Source organism: Narcine bancroftii, chromosome 13 (assembly GCF_036971445.1).
Source record: "Narcine bancroftii isolate sNarBan1 chromosome 13, sNarBan1.hap1, whole genome shotgun sequence".
Taxonomy (NCBI): Eukaryota; Metazoa; Chordata; class Chondrichthyes; order Torpediniformes; family Narcinidae; genus Narcine; species Narcine bancroftii.
Genome location: NC_091481.1, coordinates 25,045,927 through 25,071,539, shown reverse-complemented (window position 1 = coordinate 25,071,539; position 25,613 = coordinate 25,045,927). Strand labels below are relative to the sequence as shown.

The 25,613-nt window shown below is 39.0% G+C and overlaps 1 protein-coding gene and 1 non-coding gene across 2 annotated transcripts in view; both read left to right on the top strand.

The window, feature by feature from the left end:
- Positions 1–25,613, top strand: part of lamb1a (laminin, beta 1a) — a 99,240-nt gene that overhangs the window by 17,542 nt on the left and 56,085 nt on the right. The window contains exons 3-18 of the mRNA XM_069907556.1: positions 2,576–2,705; positions 4,844–4,917; positions 5,665–5,853; positions 6,052–6,115; positions 8,945–9,150; positions 10,526–10,646; positions 11,970–12,158; positions 12,612–12,791; positions 14,593–14,705; positions 16,243–16,322; positions 17,538–17,673; positions 17,756–17,914; positions 17,993–18,120; positions 18,818–18,938; positions 20,240–20,423; positions 22,742–22,885. Coding sequence (XP_069763657.1) covers positions 2,576–2,705; positions 4,844–4,917; positions 5,665–5,853; positions 6,052–6,115; positions 8,945–9,150; positions 10,526–10,646; positions 11,970–12,158; positions 12,612–12,791; positions 14,593–14,705; positions 16,243–16,322; positions 17,538–17,673; positions 17,756–17,914; positions 17,993–18,120; positions 18,818–18,938; positions 20,240–20,423; positions 22,742–22,885 — 2,218 coding nt within the window. The remainder of the gene's footprint in view (positions 1–2,575; positions 2,706–4,843; positions 4,918–5,664; positions 5,854–6,051; positions 6,116–8,944; positions 9,151–10,525; positions 10,647–11,969; positions 12,159–12,611; positions 12,792–14,592; positions 14,706–16,242; positions 16,323–17,537; positions 17,674–17,755; positions 17,915–17,992; positions 18,121–18,817; positions 18,939–20,239; positions 20,424–22,741; positions 22,886–25,613) is intronic.
- On the top strand, positions 15,835–15,941 carry LOC138749112 (U6 spliceosomal RNA). Its single transcript, XR_011348425.1, has one exon. It is a non-coding gene; the product is annotated as a U6 spliceosomal RNA (small nuclear RNA).

The window sequence follows — 25,613 nt, the reverse complement described above, 5'->3', positions numbered from 1 at the left end:
TCCATTCTCACCCTCTGCACCCTCCACCCATCCAGTCCCAGAATGCCCCAGACCCTCACATATAACATCTTTTTATCATTTTTTTTGAAATCAGAAAACAGCCAAAAGCCCATTCTTTATAAAATACAAAAATCCAAGCCCTCCCAATCTACAAGTTTTAACAATTTTTAAGTCTTATTGCTCCTTTTATTCTTTCCCACTTGGTCCACTATTTAGTGCTGGCAGAGCATTTATAAACTGATGCACTTTCTCTTTTTCGGTTAAAGAAATTCCTCGCCCCCCCCCCCCACCCCCAGCTACATAATTTTCAAGGTAGCAGGATGATGTATAACACAATCATAACCCTTTTGCTTTGCTGATCGCTTAACCAGTTCAAAGTCTTTCCGTTTCATAAGCAGAGCTGTACGAATATCTGGATAAAAGAACACTTTCGATCCCCTGTACTCCAAGGGAACTGAATTACCCCTTTTGCCACCGCCCCCAATATTTTTTTCATGATCTTGAAAATATTGTAACTTTATAAGGATCAACTGGGGTCTTTGTCCCAGTCCTGGCTTAGGGATTGGGGCTCTAAAGGGCTCTTTCTATTTTAATAGAGGTTCCCAGCGCTTCCTTTCGTAGTACTTCGGGGATCTATTTAGTTAGGAACTCTGTGTAAGATTCCACTTCCCCCCCTCCCCCCACCGAGTCTTCTTTCAATCCCACTATTTTAACGTTGCAGCATTTTGTGAAGTTCTCTAGAAGTCCAGCTTCCCCCATATGTCATCTCTTTAGTTGAGGAGACCTTTAATTTCTTGCTCCATTTGGCAATTCTATCCTTTCCTGCCCCCAATCTCTCCTCTACCTCTGTCACCCTGCCTGTTATATTCACCAGGGCCCCCTCCATCCTGTCTAATTTTTCTGACAAGTCTCTATAGCCCTTCTGTCCAGCAACCTATTTTCCAATTGGGTCAAAGAAAGTAAAATGTCTCTTAAGGAGGGCTCCGGGCCCTCCTCCTCCCTTTTCTGTAGCATCCTGGCCTTCCAGTTTCTCGTGGCTGGGTCCCTTGCACACTCGACTGCTGCCATTACAGCCATCGTGTTCGCTCCACCGACCCTCGTCTCTGACTTGACCCTCACCATTGTCATGATCACTGTCCCGGTCGATCTCCTCCGCATCCTTGTCAGAGCTCGTTAGTCCCGAGCTCACGCTGGCTCCACTCAAGCCTGCTGCACTCTGACTTGATGTACCGCTAGTGGACCCCAGCCATCGGGGAGACTGCTGCTTGGCGCGCGAGCTGTGAGGGAGTGGCAGCTGTCCTCCCTCGCTCCTGTTCACCTGCTCCAAGGCTCTTACCGTCTCCTCTGCCATTCTGGACTGTTCCTCTGTTCCGGGCACAGCCTGTTTATGGAACTCCCATTGGTGCTGAGGTCAGAGGGGTGGTTGTGTCCTCCTTGATGGCTTTCGGGTCAGCACCATCATTACTCCTGACACGAGGCACCTCTACTTGCCTCGGATCCTTGTCGGGCTGTCCATTTCCTCACTGTTTTTGCTTTTTTTTTGTTGATTGAAGCTTCCTCATCCACTTCTTGTATTCAGATAGGTTTTATTTTTCTTTTTTGTCTTGGATTTTTAATGCTGTTTTCTGGTAGAGGTCTGGGTGCTCTTAGGATCTGCAACCTCCTAGACTGTCACCATCACGTGACTAGCCTTAGACTCTGTATGTTATATTCTATTGATTTCTTTGGATTTGTATGAGTCTTTGAAAATCAAAAATATTTAAAAAAAAATTATGGTGAGGCTTTTGTTGTAACTTTGACAAAACCCATCTATAGGTAGGGTATCAATGGGTTGGAGTGGAGAAGAGATTCCCCAGGATGTGGTGAGTTGTCAGGAGAGATGGAATAGACTAAATTTTTATTCCCTAGACTCAGTGCTTAACAACCTTTTGATTTAGACATACAGCATGGTAACAAGCCATTTCGAGTCTGTGCCGCCCAATTAACCTACACCCCCAGTACGTACTCGTTGGCCAAAATGGCCTGTTACCGTGCGGTCAATTAAAGATTAAAATGTTGCCCACCCCTGCTAGAGCATTGGAGACTGAAAGATTGCTTTATTGAGGTTTATAAAATTATTATGAGCATGGATAAAGTGAATGCTGACAGTCTGTCTCCCAGGGTAGATGATTCTAGAACTCGAAAACGTGTTTAAGGTGAGAGGGGAGAGATTTCAGAGGAACACGATGAGATGCTTTTTCACGTGGACGGTAGTCGGTATCTGGAACGAACTGCCACAGGGATGATAGAAGCAGGTAAAATTACAACATTCATAAAGACAGGTGTATGGAGAGGAAGGGTTTGAAAAGATGTGAACAAATGCAGGCAAATGGGGCTAATCCAGGCTGCAATTTGAGTGGCGTGGATATTGGGGCAAAGGGACTGTTCTGTGCTGTATCACTCCTACCCTTGGCAAACCTGTTGCCATAAATCCCCAAAATCAATCCTTTTAGAAAGGAATAGCAAACCACATGTCAAGATTACTTTCGGAATTGAGCAAAATTGATAACATTAAATTTTAAATTTGACTTTTCAGGAAGAAAAGAAATGCTTTTCATGTGATTCTCGGACTCCTTTTGCTGCAAATGAAAACAGTCACAGAATTGAGAACGTGGTCACGACTTTTGCTCACAATCGACTAAATACCTGGTGGCAGTCTGAAAATGGTATGTGTAGATCCTATGTGGATTGAATGTACTCATCATTAAGACCTGATTGTTTGTCTACTTGGAATCTCAATTTAGTTAGGAGAAAACGCATTGTGATCTTGAAGCCCCATTGCAGTCGCATTAACTTAACTCTTTTCAATGTACTGACTTTGTTTCAATGATACCTCCTGACCAGCATTCTTGGCAGTACTGTCTCAGTTCGTTCACACCAGGTTGGTTTAATTGCTTTGGGTGATTCTGAACCTTGAAAAAAGCAGGGAATGAGTGGATGAAATCAGCTAAGGTTTCCAAGTGCTCACTTCTGCCCAGTGACCCCTGAGAATTGTGAATATGAGGTCATCTACTTGGTTATGAGGCCCCTTCTTGAGACAGCAATTGGGGTCTGTTCTCAAAAGATAAAATATCACTCTTTGAAGACTAAAGAAATGATTGTTTAGCAGTGGAGCTATATTTCAATTTAATGTGCAATTTAAAAGGTGTGAAAGGAAAAAGAAATGTGAGAAACCTGCCTAAATGGAGGGCTCAACATTGAATGTATAGTGCATGTTGTAAAGGCATTGTGACATGGGTTGTTCATTAGAGAGAAGGAAATTAAATATTATGCTAAAATCGAACAACTTTTCATACCACCATTACCTTTTCTCAAATCTTAAAAAAAACCTCACGTTTTTGATTCAGAAATCTTAAAAAAACTTTTGTAAAAGTTATTAAATAGCATTGAGCATTAATTTAACCCAAGTGGTTAAAAACCTTTGGGTGGTCATTTATTTAGAAATGTAGGTCTGACCTGAAACTAGATTTTCTGTAAAATAATTCTTTAGCCCACGGACCTCTCACTTGATCAGCTTTTAAACTGGGCCCTGTGGTATTTGTATGTGACTAAGTGGAAGAAGCAACATGCTTTGATGTTGATAGCAGTTTTCTTTTGTGTTGCATCTTTTCTTTAAATGCCAGCAAGTACCAAGTGTTGTCTTATTTTGGAGAAAATGTATGGTGCTCTCAACCAAAAAGATCAGGAAAACCATTCCACATCCTTCATCTTGAAATATCTTAGAAACATTGATGTATAGTTAAGTCCTTACATTTTGTTGGTTTCATTTTAAAGCAAAATTCTTTTAGGTTTCAGAATACTATTTAGGTACAACTTCAAATGGAATATTAATATCATGGTGCAGTGTTGTGAGTATCACATTTTAGATACTGTACATTTCTTCATGTGTACAGAATAATAAGTTCCACACGTTTGCCAGAATTTCTATTGACATAAATCCCTAAAATCCATACTTGTAGAAGAGAATGGCAAACCACGTCAAGAAATGCTGCCACCTGCTGCGTCCACCTTGCCTGCCCACCTGAGCTCTCGAAGCACCAATCTCAAATGGTCCCAGCCTGTTCCCCCATTGGTTCTCCTGATGCCTGAGCACAGATTTAACACCCCCCCCGAAATCAGAGTTCCTGCATTCTGGCATCAGGAGCTCCGATGGGTGGTAGTAAGTCTGAACTCTAGTGTTGAGCTCTAATGCAAAACACGGAATTACCAGTGCCTGCCTGCCCTTTCTCCCCTCCCCCCCCATCAGAGCCCCGACTCCAGAATGTGGAGTTAACACGGCTCACTCATCATCGCTCCCAACGCCCTGGAGCTTCCAATGCCTCGAACGCAGGCTTACGGCCTGACCACCTATCTGAGAACCCGACGCAGGTACGTAATGTGGTCAGAAGTAGTATGCGTGTAATAGTCGACCCCCCCCCATTAAAATTCACCCTAAAAATTGGTCCACAAAATTTAATGATCAAAAAGTAAGTGTACATGAACATTATGTATATGTATTTCTTAATATTTATATAAATTTTTAAAAGTAAAAACATAGATGTAATTTTTTTTCATGTCTGTGGCACTCAAACATCTGAAGCTTATCGTATGTGGCTCTTGTGTTAACAAAGTTTGTCCCCCCCCCCACCCCCACCCCCGCCTGCGCTATAAAACAAGTTTTGAGTGCAAATGTTGGTTGAACTACATGGTCACTTGGTGATATGGTGTCATTTATTTTCTATTTTGTCTCATAAGAAACTGAAATTTCATGCTTTGAAGCTATTTAAACAATTATTGTAAAATTTTATCCTTTTTCTTTTTATAGGCATAGAAAATGTTTCTCTTCAATTGGATCTGGAGGCTGAATTCCATTTTACCCACCTCATCATGACTTTCAAGGTAAAGATTAATAGACTAATGATGAAAATTCCAATCTTTTTAAATGAGTGAAGGAATATGTAAAATGACCTTTCATTTTCGCAAATAGGTTTGCTTTGTAACTGACCTTTTTAAATTGTGATCTTCCAAACCTATTGCTGACATGGACTTGTTAGCTCATGGAAATTATTGTCTTTTTTGGGGGGTTGGTGGGGGGGGGGAGTGAAAATGCTTTAAAGTCAATAAAGGGCTTGAGAATTTTACTGAGTTAATCAGACCGAAGAACTTGAATTCTGTTGTGTTCTTTGAGGACACTTTAGTTACCATTGAGGCTGACATAACAAAGACATTTTTAAACTCTCAGTAAAACAAGTGCATTTAAGATTATGTTGTGCAGCCAGTAACTATATCCTGCCAAAATGTTGGGGGCTCTCCAATAAATTTTGCTTTATAAAGAACCACGTGTGAAGAACTGGGAATGGTTTCAGCAGTTCCGATGTTGTACGTGTGGAAGTTACTGCATGAGTGTATTTCTATGGCACTTTGATATTGACAGTTTGTGTTAGTTTGGTGCTACTTGATTTGCTTGCATGCAGCTTTTGAGCAGCTGACAGTAGTCAGCCAATCAAGCCTTCCTTGTAGCTATATGTATCAAATTTAAACATGAGCTAGCAAAACTTACCTCAAGAAATTTTGACTTTGTGCACGAGTTGTAACAACGTAATGAAGACTTGTTCACTGCTAAATCAAAGCTTCTTTTGTGCTCAGACTTTTCGTCCAGCTGCTATGATGATTGAGCGGTCTTCAGACTTTGGAAAGAACTGGCAGGTGTACAGGTATTACGCTTATGACTGTGAGACATCCTTTCCAGGCATTTCAACAGGATCACTAAAGAAAGTGGACGACATTATCTGCGATTCTCGGTATTCTGATATTGAACCTTCAACAGAAGGAGAGGTTTGTGAAAAATGCTTATTTATTTTCTGTGCGGTACAATGATGTGGACAAATCTAAGGAATATAACATTGCATTGCGTTCAAAGTATTTAAATCCAAGACTTTCTCCATGGATGTAATTTGTAAATTAAACAAACATGCATGATCTGCACATGTTTTCATTTGTTATTATTGAAAAATGTTTTTTGTTTACCTTTAGGTTATCTATCGTGCGTTGGACCCAGCCTTTAAAATTGAAGATCCTTATAGTCAAAGAATACAAAGTAATTTTTCTATATGGGCTATAATTTCCTTTTTGCTACCTCTACTAATCTGTCTGTACTAAATATTTTCCTTCACTCTTTTTCTGATTCTTTCTGTGTTGACACTGTACAACTGCTCCAATCAATTTTTATTGCATGTAGTTTCCTATGCAGCATGAATGCTTCCTGTTGACTAAAATTTGTTTGCTGTCAAGTGTCAAATCTTTTTTCAGGATGTAATTTTTGGCTGAGGATTGTAAAATGTAGATATTTAAAAGATAGCTCAACTTCCAGCCATTGTCTGCTACTTTTATATTTCTGTGAAGAAACAGTTCAGTAGGGATATAAAAGTAACAGACTTGTTCAATTTAAGTGAAGGGAAGTGGTATTGAAGGGATTCAGGGGAACTTTTTCCTTCACCAACAAAACATCTCAGTTAATTTTGAAAAAAACTTGAGATTTTGATTTGTCACTTTAAAAACTAGCCATGGTTCCAACCAGATTTGCAATTAAGTTTATCCTGGCAAGTCTTCAATTGACAGCAGAACTTTTTTTGGCCTGTATCATTGGAAAGGAACTACAGTGTCTGTAGGAGATCACTTTGGCTTCATGAATATAACTGCCTTAGGTTTAAATAATTGGAAAAAGATGAGACTGGACCGCAAGTTAAAGACTGAAGTTTGGGCAAGACTACTTTTGATGCTATTAGACAGAAACTTGTAAAAATTGATTGGGAAAGACTGTTTTGTAGGTAAAGGGATGTCAGGAAAGTTGGAGGCTTTTAAAAGAGGGGGGAAAGTCAGGAAACGTGTATTCCTATTACAATGAAGGGCAAGTTTAGTGAGGCCAGACAACTATGGATGACTAGATATATAGGCTCTAGTCAAGAAAAAGGAGGTATATATCAGATATAGGTGGTTGAAATTGAATGATTCCATAGCAGATGTAGGAGTTTGCTTATGAGGGAAATATGGAGGATGAAGAGACTCTGTCAGATAAAGTTAAGGAAATTTCCAAGAGATTCTAAAAGTAGGTAGGTCTGGAAGGTTAGATTACATGAGGTGAAATGGCCATTTGGATACAGAATTAGCTTGATGGTAGAAGAGGGCTCTTATTCAGATTGGAGGCCTGTGACTTGTGTGTGTCAGGGATTTGTGTTGCAGCCATGTAGTTACATGGTTAGTAAGTTTATGGCATCAAAATTGGTGGTTATAGTGGGCAGTGAAGAAGTTTACCTAAGATTGCAACAGGATCTAGATGAATCTGGAAAAAGGTCAAGAAATGGCAGATGGACTTGAACTTTGATAAGGGTAGGTATTGTACTTTAGTTGGTTAAATGAGGGCTGGACTTGCAAGGTGAAGGGTAGGACCCTGCAGAGTGTTGTGGAACAAAGATACTTGGAGCTGCAGGTATATAATTCCATGAAAATAGCAATGCAAATGGCCAAAGTGGTGAAGGTGTTTGACACCCTTGGCTTCATTGGTCAAGGCCTTGAGTACAGGAACAGGGATATCATGTTATAAATGTACAAGACATGGGTGGTGTATTATGTGCCCTTTTGGCCACCCAGCTAAAGAAAATATATCATTAAGCTGGAAATGGTGGAGAAGCAATTCAATTGCAATTCCCAATACTCTAATGAAGACTGGTTGGCTTGAATTATGGGGAGGACATATGCACAAAGTTAGAGGAGATAAGTTTAGGGGAGACACCAGGGGTGTTTTTACACAGAGAGTTGCCTGGGATGGTGGTGGAGGCTGAAACATTAGGAGCATTTAAGAGACTCTTAGACTGGCACATGGATGAATGAAAAATAGAGGGTAATGGGGAAGGGTGAGTTTAGTACTTTTTTTGGAGATATATGGGTCAGAACAATATTGAGGGCTGAAGGGCCTGTACTGTGCTGTAGTGTTCTATGTTCTAAGTATAGGAAGCTAATGGGGTGGACCTAGTAGAGCTTTATAAAATCATGGGGCACAGGTAAGATAAATAGTCATTGTCTTTCTCCTAGGGAATCTAGAATTGGAGGGCACTGACTTGAGGTAAGAGGGGAAAGATTTAAAAGGGATCTGAGGGGTATATGGAACAAGCTGCCAGTGCAAATGGTAGTAACAAGAACAAATGCAATTTTCAAAATGTATTTCTACCTGTACATAGATAGGAAAAGTTTGGAGGGATATAGGCCAAAAACAGGAAACTGGGCTCTTAAGTAGCCATGAACAAGTTGGGGATAAAGGGTCTTTTTCCTTCTGTAGGACTCTGACTCTATGAAGTCCCCTACCAGGTGTCCACATTTTCAGATGAAATAGATTTTAAAATTTTGATTAAGTCAACTGAGTGTCAATCTGATTTTCCCCAAATTTGCATTTTCCAAGTGCAATTTAATTAAAAGATTTTTTTATTCAAGTGTAGTTCAATCTTTTGCAGCTTCCACTGGAGTACCTTTTGTATTCAATTTCTTTTCTGTAAAAGATGATGCCCAGTTTTTGACCTCGGCCACCTGCCCACACCCATCCGTGCTCCCGACGGCGTTGCCTCGGCCACCTGCCAACCCAAGCTCCCAATGCCCAAAGGTGGACTTGTCACTTGATCCTGGCCACCTGAGCTCCTGAAGCCTCGAGCGACGCAGCTACTTATCGCGGTCAAAAGTAGTATGAGTGTAATAGTCAACCCCCTAAATTGGACCCCAAAACTCCACTATTACACAAATATAAATGGGAATTGGCTGAGCAGCTACTTTTATTCTTAGTCCAGTGCAATTAATATTAATAGAAGCATTTGAAGAAAAATCATTGGACTGTCTTGAATATTGCAACAAACTCTAATTAAATTGCATATTTATTTTGAAGATATGTTAAAGATCACAAACCTGAGGATAAGGTTTACTAAGCTCCACACTCTGGGTGACAATTTATTGGACTCACGAGTCGAAATCAAAGAAAAATATTACTATGCTATCTATGACATGGTAGTTCGAGGGAACTGTTTCTGCTATGGGCATGCCAGTGAGTGCGCTCCGGTTCATGAGTCTGATGATCAGGATATAGAAGGGAAGGTAAGAGCTAAAGTCATTAAAACTAATTTTTAACTTCTGTCGAACTGAGGTTCAATATTTTTCATTGCCATTATCCCCTCTTAAATGCTAATAACAAAAATCATTCTGCAGTATTGGACTAATCAGTCCAAATGTGTGGTCACAATTTTTTCCTCTCCAGCCATAAACTACTATTGACTCACAATGGAGTTTGCTTTGGAGCTTAATTGAAGCCAGACAAAACGTTCCTTGACCTGGCTCTGTCATTTCCTGTTCTAGGTCTTAAGACAAAGCTTGAGTTTGAATTCACAAACTCTCAGCAACGTTGGAAGATTTTCAACTTCCTACTGCACGGGGTCAGATTGCAATCCGAAAATATTTCATTCTCAAGCCGATATTTTCTCAATACCATTGTTGATTCTCTTAATTTTCTTTTTCCCTGGTTTATACCCCAGCTGCAAGATAAGGATTGAATTGCTCCAGGCACTGTTAATATTCTGAACCAGCTGATAAAGGTGCAAGCAAGAATGACTGAGTGAGGCACTCCCTGTTTCTCTCTTGGTGCCCTCTGATTTCACTTCCCCAGTTGTTTCATACCCACGGTCATTAATTCACTTTTTTGACTTAAAGTGGGATTCTTGTGTAATGTTTCAATACTTGTATTGATGAATAATGTTAACCACAACTTCTATGATAATATTAAGATTCCCTAACATGTTTCATTTTTAAGACAAAACTCTTGATGGAACAGGAGCTTAATATTCAACCTTCTTCACTTTAAGAAATTGATTCTTTCTCCTGCCCAACCCCTGTTAAAAGTAGAACACAAATTTTATTTAATTAATAAAAAATGCTTCCATGTCAGCTAGTATCTGTGGGAAGAGAAACAGAGCTCACGTGGAAGGCTGAAGATCTTCATGTCATGTAGCAGCTATTATCATTCGTCTAGAAATTGGCATAGGGAGAAAAATGTTGAAATTACAACCAAAAAATAATTCCTGAACTGATTACTTGCATTTCTGATCATATTATTCCTAATACATATCCACACTGCTTTTTGAGTTATCTGAGAAAATAGCTTTGAAACAGGAAGAATTGAGCCTCAGTACATGTGCATATCCAGGAATGAGGAGATAAATGAAACAAGCAACTTTGAATTTACAGTTATTCATTTTGAGAACTGGCAGAAATAGTCTCTTCTCACTTAAACTATTTTAGTGCCCATTTCAATTGCACTTTTCTTTGAACTTTAATAATTCCATAGGACAAAGATTGGACCCATTGAACTGAAAACTAATTGTAAGCAGTCCAATTTTGACCTGTTTTCCACTGAACAGAAGCATCACTGAAATAGTTAATCAGGCAGTGAAATGATTTTTGGAGCATTGTTTTCCAGGTACATGGCCGATGTGTATGCCGGCACAACACTAAAGGTTTAAATTGTGAGCTGTGTCAAGATTTCCACCAGGATGTCCCTTGGAAACCTGCTGAAGGACGTAACAGCAATGCTTGTCAACGTGGGTTTCAGTTCAAAATATTTCACTTTTGATTATGGATATGTTCAATGATCAGATTACATTTACATGCAGCAAAATCAGTATGTTTAAATGCATATTAGCCTTGTGTTCTCAATCTATCATCCTTTGAGGTAATAGTAAGGAGGATTGTAAATTGCTGCATTCGTCTGGAGGGGCGAAGCAAAGATTTTTTCGATTGTGGTCCAAACATTCTTTGATCGTAAATGTTCAAAGTTTCAATGACAGCCACCCTTCTTGTGAGAAAAAGAAGCCACATGATTTCATTTTGTTTCTCCCCCATACAAAATCTACAGCCTGCCCATCTTTTATTTTAATGGCAATTTAATGGGAACATTGCACTGACGAAAAATGTCATTTCCTTTAAAAAGAAAATAATTGCATTTTTGTGCCGATAAATAAAAACAAGCAAAACAACAAATAATACTCATGCACTGCTAGAACTTAGTAAAATGTTCTAACTGATCTTTTTGTGATGTTTTAATTAACTTTTTAATAAATAATGCTTTTGCATAAGCTAGTACCCTGCCAATTAGTGAAACATGGTAGCATTCGAACCACTCCCAACTTTACTCCACACAAAACAATATTCTTTGATTCTTCTTCAGAACCCAGCAGATAAATTGTTTTACTATGTGATGGTTTTATTTAAATAAGAAATTATGCTATTGTTTGTTTAAAAAAATGTGGAAAAGTTTGTATTTGTTCCCTGTTCCCTTTCACAATCCAGGAGTGTCTAGGCTTCCTTGCTGTCATGTATCTAGCTGTTATTTGTTTTGCAGATGATAAGTAAGTAGTTGAGAAGTACTTGATGGTGTGCTAAAGAAAGTAGTGTTTCCTGGGTTCATGCCTCACTAAGAACATAAGAATGCTAATAAAAAGCACTATGGGCAACATTTTGTGGTGCATTGACTGAGTTTGAGAACAGATTTAATGATTCATTCAGTACTTTTTGATTCTATCCTGAGTATTCCCATGGCATATTTATCTGATTAAATGTATTTTAGCCAGAGGAGATTGTATTACTATAAAATGGAATGTAATTTACTCAACCTAAAATATTGGTTTGTTATTCCACCCAGTCATTACTTTTATAGCTATTCAAGGGACTTCAAACAAACCTCATTCAGACAAAAATAAGTTTACCTAAACTTGTAGAAATTGGGTAAGCTATGTGTAACTAGAGTGTAATCCCTTCATCATATGGGTAGTCAGAACTGCATGTGCATTGATTTTTTAAATCCTATTTATATTTTGAAATTTATTCAATATATTAAATTAGTCTTTCTGTACCTTAAATTTTAGGGTGTAGCTGCAATAGACATGCTGATAAATGTCACTTTGACATGGCTGTATATTTAGCCTCTGGCAATGTCAGTGGTGGTGTTTGTGATGGCTGTCGAAATAATACAATGGGACACCACTGTGAACAATGTAAACCTTTCTACTACCAGCATCCAGAACGAAGTATTCGTGCTGGTGACATCTGTGAGCGTAAGTACTGCTGCTTGGTACACCGTGACCTGCGTGCAAGAAGTGAATGAGACTAATCCACTTGATTTTTTTCTGAATCGTAGCTCACTTCAGGAATTTTAAATGCATTATTTGCTTTCGGGAATTCTTTTCACAATATTTCTGATAAATTTCTCGTTCAGCCACTTGAAAGTCATTCAGAAATTTTAAATGACATATTTTGTGTATAAGGATGAGATTTTGATATGACAAATTCAGATTTTGTTGCCATAAAGTTTGTCATTTCATAATTTGTATGGCAAAAGTGAATTGAGCATAATTAGAACTTATTAATTTGCTGCCATTTTTTTCAACAGATTAAAAAGTAGTTTGAGCTACAAAATCAGTTAACTTCAATTTTTTTGAATGAATAAATCAGTCAAAGTTTGTTATACATTGTAGATGTAATATTCTTCAATCTCCTTTCTAATGCAGCCTGTAACTGTGACCCTGCTGGATCATTGAATGGTGGAATTTGTGATAGTTACACAGATTTAACAGCTAATCTCATAGCAGGGCAGTGTCGCTGTAAGATAAATGTTGAGGGTGAACGCTGTGATTTGTGCAAAGAAGGTTTCTTTGGACTGACTGTTGATGAGCCCTTGGGATGTCAACGTAAGTAGTTGTCTGTTTTTGAAAGTTAACTTGTAATTGATTTTCCACATTTTAATTTTGATTCTTGTAAATTTCTGTGCCCATTCCAGTAGGGGACCAGAACTGTTTTGAAGGCATTTTCCTTCAATGCAGATATAAGTAGCAGACTCCATAATGTGAAAGAATTTTATTGTAAACTGTAATGACCTTAACATTTTTTTTTAAGAGCCACCTGATGTACAGTGATAGATAGCTTGGGGGGATAAGGTGTTGGAGTGAAGCATGAAAGTTTGCAGATGCTGTGATTGTAGTAAAAACACAGCAATGCTGGAGGAACTCAGCTGGCCTCGCAGCATCCAGAGGAGGTAAAGATTTGTATCTGATGTTTTGGGCCTGAGCCTTTCTTTCTTTCCTTCTCCCCAGAAGATGATGCATCTGCCTGCTTTTTTCTCGTACCTTGAAAGGCTTTGGCCCCTAAAATCATTGAGATATTTTTACCTCCAGTGGACACTGCAAGACGTGTTGTGTTCCTCTAACATCAATGGGAGAAAATACTGGGTACGTTTAGGAACTGTTTCTGAAAGTCAAGAATTGTGTTGACGTTAGAGTGGAAGAGGGTGAAAAATTTGTGCCCTGATCAAGCAAAACTGGACTTTTTTTGGATTTTTCATGAGTTGAACAAGCATCTTTCTCATGTTTTGTTCATGTCGAAGGAACTTCCTAGAAAATTTTCGGTTGCTGGCTTAAAAGTATAATAATTGAATGGTAAAACATAGAGTAATGAATGCGTAAACTCGTGAAAACTGAACTGGCAAAAGTTTCACTGCAATGAAATTTTCTGGTTTGTAAAAGAAAAGTTTCTGCAAAGAATTAAATGTTGGTGTTGTGCCTGCAGTTTCTACCCAAGCCTAGCTTGGTTTGAGAATTACTAGTGAGCTCAAGCACCAGGCAAATGCTCTACAATTACTTGCCTTGCTTGTGGCCTCCTTGCAAATTCATCTGGCTTTTTTTTATTTTATTTTTTTTTCACACCATAAATCACAATAGCCATGATATACACTTTTTCTTTTTCACACATTTACAGTGACTTTTTCTCCCCCCCCCTCCCTCCTCCCAAGCCACCCCTCCACTCCCCCCCCCCCCCCCATCCACAAATTAATCTGGCTTTTCTATTTATTTATTTATTTATTTTTTCACACCATAAATCACAATAGCCATGATATACACTTTTTCTTTTTCACACATTTACAGTGACTTTTTCTCCCCCCCCCCCTCCCTCCTCCCAAGCCACCCCCCCACCCCCCCCCCCCCCCCCCCCCCCATCCACAAATTCATCTGGCTTTTTATGATGAGGTACCAGCGTGGGTGGTCTGATTTGAAGAGGCAGAAATGCTCTGGGTTAAATGAATCTTTTATAATTCCCTTGCCCATTAAAAACAATCTCAAAATGTTAGTTGATTTCCGGAAAGGCCTCTGATTGTCTTCAGTATTAGACAACTCCACACCTAGTGTGGCTGCAATATATATATCCATTTGAAAAACACAATCTTAGGCTTCTAGCTGGTGTTGAGTAGGAATTGATGTTTAATTGCACCTTCGCTTGGTTTGGAAGTGAGTTGAAGCTGCCCAGAATTTATAAAAGGTAAGCAATCGACATTCATTGCATCCAATATATTTTTGTCCCTCAGCTATATTATTCGGGTGAGATGCAGCCAGCCGAGGGTTAAAATTCTCACTCCAGCCTCAGGAATGATTTGAAACCTTATCTTAGTTACTGATAATTGTTTGAAAAATAAGACTATTACTTTGTTTGGTCATTTAGCCTGTGCCTGCAACCATTTGGGAACACATCCAGGAGGATCTCCATGTGATGATGAAACAGGAAGCTGTTTTTGCAAACGTCTAGTGATGGGAAAGAACTGCAATCAGTGCCTGGTAAGTGGAAAAACTGCAAAAAAAACCTGTCTTTTGTAACAATGTTCAATGATGTTGGAAAGTACAGAGAGGACAATCTAGAAAACTTTTCAATTTGGAATAGGTTCAGAATTGCTGGACAAAATTTGAAAGATGAACTGAAAAATGTTTTCAGTTTAATTTAACTAATATTAAATTTTGTTTTGAAATCTGTCACAAATGGAGATATTGGATTGACTCCATAAATGTTTGTATGGGAGGAATGCAGGGCAAGTTCTTTGAGAGATGAATCATCTAACCTTGTAAAGATCCTTGGAATGAGTCCCCAGGATTGAGTGCTCATAAAATCAGCTCTAAACAATGTGAAGAAAACATTGCATATATTAAGATGTTGGATAAAGCTGCTGCTTTGTAAACTGGAATGGACCCCTGCCTACTCCTTTTCTGCTGTATCAGGCATCTTAATCTAACCCAGTAATGTGTTGTTTGCATCCTGGTGTGGGGATTGATGGGTTGTGTGGGCCAGAGGGCCACTCAACAATGAAGTGTGGTGTTCAGAGTTGCTCTTTGGATTGCTCAATTATTATGGACCTTTGGTGGGGACTGTCAGGTGTACAGTAAATGTGTATGTGGGTGTGTACATCTTTTGGAAAGCTGCTTGGATTTTCTTGGCAGTCTCACCATCTGAGCAAGAAAGACCCCTGCAGGAAAACAGAGGGGTGGACTACAGGTTCTATCACTGGCAGAATGAGTTGCTGAAAGAGAGAGAGACCAAAAGATCTACATGCTGTGTCAACACTCCCCCACCATGGCATACACTCACCGTGTCAGATAAGATGCAGCCATGGCCCCACATCCCAGTGCTCCTGCTTGCTCTCCACATTGAAGTCTGTGCTTAGCTTGGGGGATAAAGTGTTTTTAAAGGGGGGCAGTGAGCAATGTGTTGTATATACTTGCTTTAAAAGTACAGTGGAGAGCAGGCTTGAAAGTTTTCAAACTCTATATGGAACGCTACCTGACATCTGTGGGTCTGAGATGACATGTATTCCAGAATGTGGAATAGAACTATACTTCAGATCCATCCTCCCACCCGCCCCTCAAGATTTATTTGTTTACAAATTTGAATTGCATTGTTAAAATGAGAAAGATTGGGCTCGCTTCGGCAGCACATATACTAAAATTGGAATGATACAGAGAAGATTAGCATGGCCCCTGTGCAAGGATGACATGGAAATTCGTGAAGCGTTCCATATTTTTAATAAAAAATGAGGAAGATTCATCTTTAAGTAAAAAGTAACAAAAGACCCAGTATTTAAGAACTGATAATAATAATGTACTGATTGACTTTCACTATAAAGTTTCTTAATTGTTTTCCTGATCCCATATTGAGTCTAAAATAGACATTTTTATATTTGTACAGTAATAGTGTTTTTGTTAATCACTCTTCTGATGTATTGTCCTTCAGTGAATTGATTGAGTTGTTTCATATGGGTAACATAACAATTTCCTTTAAGTTCAATGTCGTCATGAGTTTGAAACGAAAACTTCTGTTTTACAGCAACAACACTGGGGACTAAGCAACGATCTTGATGGATGTCGTCCTTGTGATTGTGACCTAGGGGGCTCCTACAATAATGAGTATGGCGTGGTTATTAATTTACAATGCTGAATTTGTGTTCACAGTAAATTCTAATCATTGGAATGGTTTGAAATGAAGCAAGCATCTCAAATTGCTGAGAAGTTATTATCTCTTGCTGTTTGCTTATCATAGCTGAATGGTAACAGAATGAATAAGGACAATTCCTTGAATTGTGATTAACTGCTTTAACAAGTTAAATCATAATTTATGTCTGCCCTCCTTTTAAGGAAATATATTACTCCTAACTGATCCTTTTTTGCAAATGACTTGTTCCTGTTGACATTTATTTTAACTGTCAGTAATCTTTGACACTATTTTCAAATGGACATTTTATACCTAATCCTAAAATAGTGAACTGTATTCACTAATTTGCATTAATATTTGTATTGTTGTTTATTAGCAAGTCGAGCATTTAGGATTTGACAATATATACTATTGTATATATATTGTCCTGTTGTTTAGGACAAAACCTAAAAATGTCACCTTAAAATCGGGTCATCCTATAAGCCAGGACTAAAATCTGTACCTTGACAGCAAAGTTTCAACACCAATGCTATCTTCCCGCCTGCTCCAATGTAATTTTGCGCATGCCCTGTTCATTTTTTATGAAGTTTCAGCGCTCCTCTGCAGGGTCCATCTGCTCAGGCCTGTTACAGGAATTGACAGTAGTTTAAAATATTCAAATAAAATTAAAACTTCTACATGGTAATTTGTTATTAAAATATTGTGATTTGCTTTGAACAGCATCTGCTGCCAGATTTAGGGGTATGGTCTTGTAGAAAGGGTATCACTGAAAAAACGACATATTTGGGTGGAAATTCTGGGGTCAGCCTTTTTAGAGTTGACCTACAGTATCTATTTTGGTGATAATGCTGTGAGAACAATGTCAGATTTGAGTATAATGGAGATGAAAGACTGTAGATGTTGGAATCTGGAATAAAAAAAACAAACTGCTGGAGGAACTCATTGGGTCAGGTAGCATCTGTGGAAAGAATTAGATAATTGACCCACAAAGTATCTAATTAGACTAACCTTTGCGCTGGGCATATGAGGACTTGAGTTTCTATTTAATTCTGTTGAGGAGCAATCTGATGCAGTTGGCAAAAGCATATTTCAGTGGTTATTTAGTTTAAATGCGGTGTATGTATATAGATTAGTTATGAAGATTTGATTATAGGTTATGAAAAGCAAACTGATTATTTTTCTCTCTGCAGCTGTTCAGCGGAGACAGGCCAGTGTCCCTGCAAGGAACATATGGTTGGGCGTCGCTGCAACGAGGTTGAATCTGGGTTTTACTTTATAGCACTGGACCATTACACGCATGAAGCGGAAGAAGCTGAGCTGGGTCCTGTAAGTTTGGGGGTCTGAGCAAAGATGTTCATATATGGTGTTCTTTACTTTAGACCAATACCATGGTGTTCATTATTTGTAGGGAGTTACTATAATACAGCGACGATATCCACAAGATCGTTCTCCAAGCTGGACAGGAATTGGATTTGCACGTGTTCCTGAAGGTGCATATCTGGAATTCCACATTAACGACATTCCATATTCCATGGAATATGACTTGTTGATTCGCTATGAACCACAGGTTAATAACCTTCAGTTATCAAGATGCTCATTCGAGTAAAAAAATGTGCATGAGTGTAATGAAATTCTTTCTGTTCAGTTGCCAAAGAACTGGGAAGAGGCAAAAATAACAGTATTGCGACCTGGTGAAATTCATACTGGTAGTCGGTGTGTGAATACTACTCCTGATGATGACAATCAAGTGTTCTCTATACCTTCAGGATCAAGGTTGGAATAAATGAGTTTTTTGTTCATAGTTTTGAGTTTTATACTTTCAAAAAAACAGATTTAGGAGTGAACATAACATTATAAAAAATGTCTAATCCACACATGTTGGGCTAACTCCACACATTCATGGTAATGGTAAGGCAGCATCTTGCATGCAACTTGTCCAATATAATCTATTGCACTTAGTGTGACCGTCACTACCTCATTGAGACCAACTGAAGATTAGGAGACTGCTTTGAGAATCTGCGCTCTCATTTGGTCCAAGCTAGAACTCCCAATTACCAGCCATTTTAATTCCCTTCACCAATCCCATATGGGCATGTCTATCATCAGTCTTGTGTGTTGCTAGGGTGTGGCTAACATTAAATTTGAGAAACAATGTATCATATTTCTCCTGGACACCTTTAAGCCAAATGACGTGAACATTGAATTTTCCCATTTTAGAAACTCCCACCTCTCCCTCATAATACTGTTTCCATGTCTACCTGCTCCCATTCTTTTCTCTTTAACATTCCCACCCCTCCTACAAAGGTCTTTTCTTTCTGTGTCTCCACCACTCCCACCTTCTTCTGTCGAGTACCCTATCCTTGGCCAGTTCCTTTTTTTTTCCCTGCCATTAATATTTTGTATCTCCCCTTCCTACATTATTGTCAATAAAGGGTTCCAATTCAAAGCTTTGGTAATGATGTTCTTTTAGGTATGTGGTTCTGCCTCGACCTGTCTGCTTTGAGAAAGGACTGAACTACACCATCCGGTTAGAATTAACAAAATATAGTTCAGATGATGAAATGGAAATTCCTTATACTTTTATTGATTCGGTACGTATAATTAAAATTACATTATTAGAAGCAAATGTTTAAAATTCAATGGATTGCTTGTCTGATCAATGTAAATATTTCAGTGTGTCGTGTTTTTGTATTTACTCTCATGGGAATTGTGCCATGAATTAAGTACTAAACTGAATTTAATATATTATAATTTGCATGCCTTATTCATTTGTTACTCTATCATTTTGACATAGTTGCACATAAAATGACATTGCTTTCACTTCCAAGTGCAAGAAGTATGAAGATTTATACTTTTGTGTGTCCAAAAAAATGGAAAATTAAGAACTAATGCCTGAATTAAGTCAGCCCCATGACCCTCAGCCCCATAAGTAAGATAATGGCAGAATGTAACCTCAATCCCACATTTCTGCCCTCACCCATTGACCTTTCTTGTCTGAGTGGCTATCTACTTGTGTCTTAAAAATATTCAAAGACTGTTTCCAGACATTTTATTGAGGATTTCAGGTTCTGATGTTTTTCAGAAAAATTTGATTCAGTTATCTTAAATGTATGTCCTTATTTTTAAATGATAATTCATTGTTCTAGATTTTTGTAAAGGAGGAACTTCTTCATTTCCTTCTGGAGAAGTCTACTCAATCCTGTATAGAGCAATCAATAAGCCTATCAATCTTTTAAACTTCAACTAATAGAAACCTAACCTATCCAACCTTCTGTCACAAGACAAACTGCGCACCAGAACAAATGTTTGGGGGATGGGGGTGGCCACAGTGCAACGCTTGTAAACTCGCTTGGGGGGGGTGGGAGGCAGGGGAACGCTGGTCCTACCTGCCGGCGAACATTAACATCCTCCGTCCCTCTGACATAGCAGACGAAAGCGCTGCTTTTATAGCATCAAGCGTAACAAGCCAGGCGTTAGTGACGCTTGACACACGCTAGTGACATAGTCAGGGGTGGGTCTATCAGCGAACCAATAGCTGTGACTGTATTGGGGGGGGGCATTGCCTGCAGATGCTCCCCCTTGGCGATGACCCTGCATCCCAAGTATGTTCAGTTACCTCTGCTGTCAGTAAGAAGACCAGCACCATGCACAGTACTACAGATGCAGTCTTAATGTTACAAGATGTAATTGAGACATAACCTCCCTGTTTTTATATTTTATACACTTCATGATAAATAATTCTGTTGGCTTTCCTAATTACTAAAAATGCACAGCTGTTTCTTAAAAATCATACACCAGGACACTCAGATCTCTTGCCACTTTTTAAAAAATGTTTCTGCAAAGGTCAGTGATTTCATGTTTTCTCACCGACTATCAATTTTTTTTGTGGCAGCTCTTACTCATGCCTCACTGCAGATCATTAGAAATATTCTCTTCAGGAGACTCGAGCATGTGGGATACCTTCCAGCGATACCGCTGCTTGGAGAACAGTCAGAGCGTTACCAAAACTCCAATGACTGATGTCTGTAGAGGCATTTTGTCCAGTATTTCTTCAGTAATCCATGAAGGAGCCCTGCGTAAGCCCATTTTAGACTACTTTCATTAGGGAACTGGTGGACTTCTAGTATAAATTTAAGATCATCCAAACAAAGTGGTGGGTGCTTGGGAAAAGAGCTTTGCTGATCATACTGATGCAACTGGAGCTTTGGATGATGTTTGAGTCACCATGATAGAGGAGATGTTTAAACATTGAAAAATAACACTTACATTATTGGATCTGTTAATAGTATAAAATTAGTTATGTCAAGCTCCAAAAAATACATGGGATGGTGGAATTAAGACTTTGTTCTTGTTTAAAGATTTAGGAGTGCAAATAGTCAATTGTGTGGTCATTAAATTTGTAACCAGAGGATTATTATGGTATAATTCTTTGGCTTGGCTTCGCAGACGAAGATTTATGGAGGGGGTAAAAGTCCACGTCAGCTGCAGGCTCGATTGTGGCTGACAAGTCCGATGCGGGACAGGCAGACACGGTTGCAGCGGTTGCAGGGGAAAATTGGTGGGTTGGGGTTGGGTGTTGGGTTTTTCCTCCTTTGCCTTTAAGGGAAGTCCAGACCACTTTTAAAAGGCTTACTAAATCATGAAGTGCATCACTCCAGATTGTTCGTCAGTCCTCATCCAATGAAGGAAATTAGAATGAACAATTGAAGATGGAAGTTGAAAGTGGGCAGAAAGGTCTTCTTGCTGATAAATCCATGATTCTACAACACTTCTAGCAAATCTTCAGTTAAAAGGGTTTTTTTGCTGCAGATTTTTATTCTGTATTGATAGTTTTTGGTTCTATTTTTCATAAAAAATTAATTATGTGAAGGCCTAAGCTGATATTTATAAAGATATTTTGTGAGCATGACCTTGCTGGTCTTGTTTCACTTCATAAAATGAAAATTGTCAATGATTTGTGTTACCTAACAAGAAGTCAAACATGCGTTGAAGAAGCTGTCCTTGTGCCGTTGAGTGCTCATCTTCAGGCTCCTGTACCCTTTTCCTGATGGTAACAGAGTGAAGAGGGCGTGGCCTGGGCGGTGGAGGTCTGAGGATGGAGGCTGCTTTTTTAAGACACTGCCTCGTGTAGATGTCCTCGAGGGAGTGAAGTCTGGTGCCTGTGATGTCACAGACTTGAGTTAACAACCCTCTGGAGTTTATTCTTGAGAGTTGACGCCTCCATACCTGGCAGTGATGCCACCAGCCAGAATGCTCTCCATGGTACACCTGTAAAAGTTTACAGGAGTCTTCAGTGACATACTGAATCTTCTCAGATACCTCACTGGCTGCTGGCGACCCTTTGCATCAACATGGAGGCTTCAGGACAGATGTGTGAAGTTCTTGACCCTCTACTACTGAGCCCTGGATAAGGACCGGCTCGTGTTCCCCAGATTTTCTTTTTCTGAGGTCCACAATCTTCTCCTTGGTTTTGCTGATGTTGAGCGCAAGGGCGTACTGATCTATCTCCCTCCTGTAGGCTTCCTCAGTGCTATTGGTGATTCTGCCAACCACTGTGGTGTCATCGATAAATTTGTGGATAGCTTTGGGATTGTGGCCACACAGTCATGGATGTATAATGAGTAGAGCAGTGGGCTAAGCAGGTATCCATAATCAAATCAGTATTCATCAAAAGAGCACACTTTAAAAGTTATGGGTCATAACTCAACGAGTACTTTGAGGTGGCATATATGGGCTTTTGTTTTAAAAACCAAAATGCTGGAGGAACTTAGCTGATGATTTCAGCATCTATAGGAGACAAAGATATATTGCCGATGTTTCGGGCCTGAGCCGTCCTTCAAGGAAAAATTAGAAAAGACAGAAGCAGGATGTAGTGTATCAGTAAGTGTCAGAATTCAAACAATGGGGGAGGAATCAGATCAACAAAAATATGAAAAGGGGGCTCGGTAGAATTTATTATGTCTTTGTGAAAGGAGTGGTCTCAGGCTGTAGTACATGAGATCATGAACAGATATGTCGGCAAGGGAACGGGATGGAGAATTGAAATGGGTTGGCTGCTGCGTATACATAGGTTTTCAAATTCCCTGCCTGAGGCAAAGTAAAATTTGATTGAAGTAATGGAAAGGGGAAGAGAACTTTATTCAGAAGCCCATAATAGTCCCCACTGTTTATTTTATTGTACAACCACCATCAGCAAAATTAATTTTCTAGGACCCAAAGGAATATTGTTTCCTTCTGTTTTTGCATCTCTTTGGAAGTTGTTAATTTAGGAACAGTACAGAAGTGCCCATTGGAGATGCTCCTTTTGAAAGAGCAGATTTGATTGATGATTCTAATTTGATACGGTAGTTTCCTTCTTCTATCAGATAGTCTAATATGTTTGTTTTCTCTACAGCATGCAATTGTGACTCTCAAGGCTCTCTCAGTTCTGTTTGTAATCCAAATGGTGGACAGTGCCAATGTCGTTCCAATGTAGTTGGCCGAGTCTGTGACCGATGTGCTCCTGCCACCTATGGTTTTGGTCCTAGTGGCTGCAGACGTAAGTAGGTCTTATTGAAATGGGTTCAATTGATATTAGTTAGTCCTTTTCTTGGACTTTTAGATAAATATTAATTTGTGGCCTTGGTCATCTTTGGCATGGTGCTCTTGGTTTGAAAGTAAATTAAAGATACTTTCAAAGATTCCTGGAAACACTTGTAGAGGCCATTCTTGCATTGCATGTCGATCCAGATGAGTTGATACTTCCTCAGTTTCATCTGCGAGATGGAGATAGGATGAACAAAAGTTCATTTTAAAGTGAATTCATTCTTTGAAAAGATTCTGCAAAGTACAAGCAAAACCCATGATCAATACACAACAAAAAGATTGCACACTTCAATAAATACACAACAAAAAGATTGCATACTTTAATAAATACACAACAAAAAGATTGCATACTTCAATAAATAAACAGTGGGTAAAGAAGAGTTACAAATTATAAACTAAGTGGAATAAATCACAGTTACCTGCTGCTATGAGACCATTCCTAATTTTCTCCACCTGTGTATGCATTTATAATTTTTTGTGACATTAATTATGTTTGCTACTTTGTTTTCTAAATGAAACCCACACATAAAACACAAAAGCAAAGTACAATTATAAATGAAGGGATTGGATAGCATTTGATGTTCCTATTGACTTGGGTATTTGGGTACATTAAGTCATTAAAACACAAAATGCAAGCGCAGCAAACAGCAGTAAAGGCAAATTGCATTTTTTAATATATATAACGATAAGACTTAAATACAGGAGTCAACAAGCATCATTACAATTGTGTTAGGGTCTTGGGTGAGATCTTATGTACAGATTTGTTCTACTAGTGTGAAAGGATATACTCTACAAAGAGAATGCAGCAAAAGTTCACTGGACAGGTTCTGTAGAATTTAGGAGAGATGTTGAAACTTACAAACTCCTTGAGTTCAATTAACTGGAAAAAAGTGATATTTCCCCAGGCTGAGATGTCTAGAGCCATGGGTCATAGCCACAAAGAACAATTAAAGATGAGAAATTTCTTCACGGTGCATGATGAATCTTCGGGATTCTCAACTCAGGAGGGCTGTGAAGACTCATGGTGTTTATTCAAAACAGATTGATAGATTTGTGGATGTGAAAACAATGCTGGAAAATGGCACTTAAAAAAAAATCAGCCATGATCTTGATTGAGTTGCAAAGCAAACTCAAAAATCTAGACGGTCCATTTAATTTTGGATCACATTTTTATAATAATTGGAAGTACAGTGGATGGGATGGTGATGGTTAAACAACTGGACAAGTAGTTGAGAAGCATGGACCAGAGCCATCCTCAAATTTGCAGCTGCTGGATTGTTAATTAATTTAATGTAATTTAGGGGGGGAAATGCCAATATTAAGAGAAATGAAAATACCAGAGGAAATCTTCTGGAACACTGATGCCTTCTGAGAGAAGAGAATCTGTCTTTGAGCCCAGTATGTGACTCCAGACTCCCCCAATGTCAACTCTTAACACAAATTCCTGGAAGTGCTTAACATGCCAAGCAGCAATAGCAGGGAGAGAAATAGAGCTGACATTTCAAGATTGTTCTCTCATTTTCGACGCTGCCCAAACTGTGGAGCCTTTCCAGAAATGTGTTTCTGATTTCCAGTTGCTGCAATTTTTCTTTCAGTCCAGCTACCATGGGTCAGCTCTCAGCTCTTTGCCATATTCCAGCAACCCATTTTGTTGAAGTAAAATCACAGTCTTGTTGGTCATGTAATGTCTATGCCGTGACGGAATCATTTATTGAAAGCCTGTTTATTTTCCCTATTCTGAATCCATTGACACACTGTTTGCTGGTGGATTCCATTCATCTGTTACAGCTAAGACACATGAAGATTTTTGGCTCAATGCATCAACCATTTTTCTCCAACTGATGCATGCTGTTTGACCTGCTGAGTTCTTCCTTAAGCCTGCCACAGCTGTTCAGCCTAATTTGCATTACTCAGTCATGCAATGCCTACAAACCTTGTGCAAAATTCTCACCTTCCCTTTAAGTTATTCATCTCCCCAGGGAGTTTCCAGTGTTTCAACCTGGGCTTTTGTAATTTTTATTGGCTGATGTTCTATCTGCCACTTTTTGTTGTGGAATTCTTCTCCAAAATTAATTTCCTTTTATAAAAGTTCTTGGAAAGTTAACCATGTTTTTGGTTACAGATGCAATTTTCCAATTTGGCATGGCATCAATTATTTTGTGCTTCAAAGCAAGTTTAAAGATTCTACTTTAGCCAAAATGTTTGATTTGCTTCATCCATTGTTTTTATTGTAGTACCACAATTTCAACTTCATTTTGTTTAAACCAGTGGTTTTCAAACTGCCCCCCTAAACTTACATTCCACCATAAGCAACCCCTATGCCATAGGTCCTCTGTGATTAGTAAGGGATTGCTTAAGGTGGTATGTGAGTTGAAAGAAAAAGTTTGAAACCCATTGTTCTAATCATACTTAATTGACTAATTACGTGCACGGTTTTAATAACTCTAAAGGAAATGGGCCAATGACAATTTTTCTGATGCAAAGTATTTCAGTAACAATTGGGTCTAGAACAAAGGTTCTCAACCTTCCCCTCCCACTCACATAACCTGGCCCTTTTGGGATGATCCTGCATGAGCAGAAATGTGGATTCATGCCAGGAAACAGAAAATTTGGACTGCAACAGCCATCCAAGGTGAAGGCTCAGAAATTTGAATTGTTGTATGTGACAAGAGTGCTTAGAG